At 38.7% G+C, this 5562-nt stretch overlaps 1 protein-coding gene across 1 annotated transcript; it reads left to right on the top strand.

Moving 5' to 3' along the window:
- Positions 1-4042: 4042 nt before the first annotated feature.
- LOC128254532 (uncharacterized) lies at positions 4043-5343 on the top strand. The gene is made up of 3 exons (XM_052983653.1): positions 4043-4319; positions 4379-4511; positions 4567-5343. The coding sequence occupies exons 1-3, from the start codon at positions 4068-4070 to the stop codon at positions 4665-4667; spliced, it is 486 nt and encodes a 161-aa protein (XP_052839613.1). The 5' UTR covers positions 4043-4067; the 3' UTR covers positions 4668-5343.
- Positions 5344-5562: the final 219 nt, after the last annotated feature.

Below are 5562 nucleotides of genomic sequence, written 5' to 3'. Positions count from 1 at the left end.
TTTTCTTTTGGCTTTTACTCGGGGAGAGTGGGTTGGGGGAGGTGGGTGAGGGGCCAGAGGGATTGTGCCTGCCAGGGCGAAAAGTCTAAATTATGTCGTTGCCGCCTGACTGTTGCATAGGAAAATGCATCATTTTGTAAGCTTAAGAAAAGACGCTGCGCTTTTTGTGAATGGGCAACGGAAGCACTGGAAAAAATTAATGCTCTGGATGAGTTTAGCTGTTTTTTCTATTCTAAAATGAAACACAAAACATTTAAGAATATTAATTTTTAGTTGTATTTAAAATCAAAGACTATGTTTGAACAGTTTATAAATTAAATGCTACGTTAGTGAACTCTAAAATTGTAAAGTTTTCATTCATACAAAAATGTTATATAAATCTTTCAAACAGCGTTTATTTACCATTCCATTAACAATTTTCATATTTTTATAGTTTTTTAAAGTAATAGCAAACTTTTATTTTAATTTTTAATTTTAATTTTGATTTTTTTAAAGAAAATATGTGAAAAGTTTAGCAGCATATAGCTGCTTTGGTGAAATCTTAAATATTAAACATTAAATTTATACTCCAAATTTTCAAAACGTTTTCTAAAATGTTAAATACATAAAAAGAACACTTTTTGGAAATTAGTGTTACAAACTAGAGTTTATCTACCACTCCATTAACAGTTTTCATATTTTTATAGTTGCAAAATTGAGCAAGCAAAACATTTACCATCTTATTTTGCAAACTTGACTGATTACTAAGCCAGACTCAAGTTAGGTAACTTGACCGTTTGCTTAAATTTTACCATCTAGCAGCTGCTTCATTTCCATACGAAGTCTTTTGTTCGTGGCTGACACCTTTTACGGCAACCGGATAATTTCCAACACCTCAAACTATTTAACCTGTTACAAATTTTCCTCTGTTCATTTCGACTTGACGATGAGTTGAAAATGTGACAAAAGCTGATTTAAGTCATAATTTATCATGATATGCTGGATTAGGGCGATGAATTTAACAAACGTACGTTTATTTTTAACACGTTGCGACATTGACAATGCCAGCAGGTTGAGGCGAAGTGTCTGGCTAATGTTAAAATTTATTGACTATCAAATGGCGGCTGCATTGTGTGCGTCGTGCCTACTGCATTAGTTTGTGCCACTTTCGAAGACATAACCGGCTGAAAGGAGGGATTATGACACCGCTGCGGGGATACTCTTTGGGAAATTAAATGTTATAGGCTCCAGAAATATATCTACATTATGCATGAATATCTTTTGGCCGCCGGGGGAACTCTCTTTTCCGCTTTAAGCCAACAAAAAATATAAAAACAGGACGTCTTGGCCCACAGCACTCCTTTCAGACAAATCAACCACGCCCAAAAAAAGCAACAAAGTTGGCTGCGGCTTAAGTGTTTGTAATTGTTATGCCTGCAAACTCGTTCTTTCACTTTGGCCTGCAAGCGCGAACTTTATGGCTACACCTACCCGGCCAGAAATGCAGCCAGAAAGCCATCCGGAAAGCAACGGCAGATGATGATCATCTCTCCAATATCGCGTTCTAGCGGTAAATAAAGTTTTGGCCAACCAGCCGCGCCCACAAAGGAGAGACCACCTAATGAATAGTGGCCAAGTGCCCCTTAGTCCGCGTTTTTTGGGTGCAGTGTACAAGCACAAGTACAAGTTCGATATTAAGAAATTACAAGCTTGCCCCACGCATTATGCGGAAATTAATTTGCGCGTCCGGCAAATTTAATTCAATTTTTTTAACAGCTCTCGGATAGCACGCCCCGAAACGAAAGTTGACCCACTCGAGCGGTATTCCGCGGGATTGGAATTAAGACATAATAAAGCTGTCCCTTGGTGGAGGCCTTTTTCTGGCCCATCCGTCAAGATTGCTCCTCTGGCGGTGCGGGGCGTGTAATTCACTCCAAACGGCGAACACCTTGACGAGAACCAAGACGTTTCTGGCTTAAACTCGGCTTTTGGGGGGCAATTTTGGGCCACAAAGAGGTCGAAGCGCTTGCGGCCTGCAAAATATCTGGGCTATGGATGTGGTGCCTGCTTGACAAACGAGTGTCATTTATCAAAATGTGACACTATTTGCGCCAAGTCATGTGTTAACTGCACTTTATTTTATTGTTATACCCCGTGTGGGTTGTTTTGGCCTGGCTCACAGGCTCTTTCTCACTTTCAGACTGCCTTCCTCGCTCGCTCTCATAAAATATATATATCATAATTGGGGGTTATGTTTTAGCTGTTGTTTTCTTTTCGCTTTTTTTCGGGAATAAGCCAACAAGTATAGCAATCGAGATGAGAAATGGCCAGATTGAGATATGACCGTGTGAGGGAGAAAAATGCTTACTGCCCACCCGTGGGCCATGTTCTTCTTTCTGATTCCAAAACCGATTGCGGATGAGGGATTTTCTTAAATTTTACATATCTTTGATTTCAGAACTTTTATGAAACTGTTTTAAAATTTAAATGATTACAGTCTGCAAAGAGAAAATTTTGCCTCTTGACTTCAATGACCCAAGAAACGTTTACGGGTATAAACATTAATTGAGGAATTTTCGTGATAAAAATGCCTGGCATAAAAGAAGTAATTTTTTTCCTTTCCAATTTGTGTTTTTTGGGCGCGACCGGCATTTAATGCCAATACTATAAATATTATGATTATGTGGCCCGTACAAGCGAGCAGTTATACATTTTGCGCGTCCGTGGCTCTTAAATGTTGTTTTTACCAAAAAATAAACATAAACGCAGCGGAAAGAGAGGTAAAAAGCCCAAAACCAAAGACCGAAAAGTAATTTCTTGCACGACATTAATTTCTTTTAAATTACGCATAATTGAAGTACGGCCACTCGAAATTGATCGATGGCCAAATCGAGTCCGGGGAGTACTCCAAACGGGTTTTCCCGCCAAATGTGTCTGCTGAGGTGCGGTGCACAGCCCCGCCCCCTCGTCCGCCGCCTCCTCGTTGATCGGAGAGAAATTACAAAAACACTGCCCCTCCATAATAATATAATTTTTGTTTTTGGTTTATTTTTCCATATGAGGCCAAGTTCTTGGGACAATCAAAGGCGACATTGACATTCGAATTGGACACCTGACAGCAGAATATCAAAGTCACTCTGGGATTTTGCGGTAATTCGACGACTTCTTCTATTCCCCATTGAAGCCTTGGCTCTATTTGAAATTTGATTTAATTTTGATTCACTCTTTTTGTGTGCGGGGCTCTGTGTGATTCGTGGGCTGACCTGTCAGTCAGTATGAAATTCCATATTGTTGTCGCCGGGGTCTCAGAGGTATTTAGTTTTATATTTGGGCCTGCTTTAGGGGCTTTGTTAGCGCGATAAGCGGATTTTTTATTACATCAGTTTAGTGTCACATTAGCGCTGTGCCATGCATTTGCTGGAATCTTTGTGGGGGCGACACATTTGTAGATCGGTTCCAGGCTTTTGTGTATTTATTTTATAGCCACAACTCACGGCGATCAACAAGTTCTTCCGCCATTCCAATCTCAATCTGCATCGGGATCTGGGCCCTGCCTGCAGCTCTTTGCCACACGTACGAAGACGCATTCACATCCAGGCAAAAAGGCAAAACGGCAAAAAGGCAAAGCCAAGTCCAATCACATAAAATCTTTCAGCGAAACACAGGGACTTATGAATTTCTTAATTTCTGCAAAACTCACTCGCAGCGAGGAGTGTTGCCCCGGTCTTTTTTATGGCATTTCGTTTTGCCGCGATGCTATCAGTTGGTTTTTGTTTTTGTTTCTGGTTTTGGTTTTGGTCTTTAAACTGTCTCGAATCCAGTGGTCGGTAGGTCGATTCACCGCATGAATCATAAGCCAGTTAAAACCGAATTCCTAAATGTTCGCTTACTTTACTTACTCTGCAGGTCAACGTATTTGGCACTTGTAACCTAGATTTGTTCCTCGAAAACAATAATTATCAGATCGTGAAATCGGTTGTAAATTTTAAATTAAATGGCCTTAACAAAGAATACATTTATTGCGTTTTTTGAAAATGTATTTACACAGTGGCTTTGCCGGAGATTTCAAATTTCGAGAAGACGTTAAAATGGTCAGACTAGAAGGTTGTTGCTATTTTTTTGGGCTTCGCTATGGATGTATTATAGGAGGTCTATGGCTGATCCTATATTATGCACTCTTGACATACCTGATGTCTTACGAGATGAAGTACTCTCGCCACGCTAGACTAGACTTAAAATCTTACGAGCATGAAAAGGAGACACATGGTTTTTGGGTGCTGGGAACTACATTTTTCTTAATGGATTTAATATCTCTGTTTTTGGTGATTGGAGCTATTATGGTATTTATGATTTACTCTTTCTTAAAAGTTCTTAAGACACGTTTAAATATGCTTTGTAGAAACGCTCTGTGATTATTTTTATATTTCTGCTAGGACAAATTGTTCCCATGTCAGTTGAATGCTTTTATTTGTTGACAGCCATCATTTATGGCATTAAAACCGAATTTTGTATAATATATCTTGTTCCCTTATGTAAGTTCATTATAATTTCGAATTGTTTACCCTTTAATCATATAGTTATTTGCAGTTATTTTGGTCTACATTGATCTAGTGACTTATGCCTATTGGTATGAACTGAAAAGTCTTAAGAGACTGAGAGCTGTGTCAGAACTTCATATCGATTATTGAAATTATTTTAAAATAAGAACGTTAAATTAAGAAACTGTCTTAGCCATTGTTTTAAGACTTTAGATCACAAACCACGTTTTCCGGTAGAACACACAAAAGACAGCGATAAGGTTGGATGACTTGAGAGCAGGAAAACATGTCAAGAAACAAAAACAAAAATGATTTATCATAATGGGAGTTGGAGTCTGAGTCGGGGCCCAATTCGGAATTGGAATCGGAGTTGGGGTTTGAGTTGAAGTTGAAGTTGAAGCTGGGATCTGAGTCTGGGTCTGAGCTCACAGCGACGTTGCCTAAACGGGCGATAACGGCCAAGTCGAAGACGGCATGCGGCTGCTGATGGCGACGAACGCGGAGATATCGGGCCCAGAACGGTGCGTCTGGATGTCAACTCTTCATATAAAAATTAACGAAATATAAATTAAAAAATATGCCCTACCTCTCCTCGGCTGGGCGATGAAATAAAAACCAGAAATATTCGTTTCGGCTGCGTTCGTTCTGTGTGCGCTTTTGGTTTTGTTCCCTTTACCGACTGGCGATTTACGAGTATGTCCCTTCTGGTCTCAAGTTACGCCTGCGCGACATTGTTGCGGGCACACAGAAAAAAAACTTAGAAGGGTGATTAATTAATGAATTTAAGTTTGGATAAATAAAAGTAAAAATATTATTGGGTTGTTAATTCAAGTGAATTAAAAAATAAATCTTGCTAAATACTTGAATGGTGTTTAGGATTGTCAAATTTTGATTTTATAGTAATCAAAATATTTTTTTTAAGTAGGAAAATTAAGTGTTTTTAAAGCCCCATAAGTCACTTAAAAAAAATAAATATTAACTAGTAAAATGTCAAAAATATACTCACTGAAAGCTTGTATTTATATAGTTATTATTACATAAATCA

The sequence above is a fragment of the Drosophila gunungcola genome, assembly GCF_025200985.1.
Source record: "Drosophila gunungcola strain Sukarami chromosome 2R unlocalized genomic scaffold, Dgunungcola_SK_2 000006F, whole genome shotgun sequence".
Taxonomy (NCBI): Eukaryota; Metazoa; Arthropoda; class Insecta; order Diptera; family Drosophilidae; genus Drosophila; species Drosophila gunungcola.
This window is presented reverse-complemented; position numbering and strand designations above follow the sequence as displayed.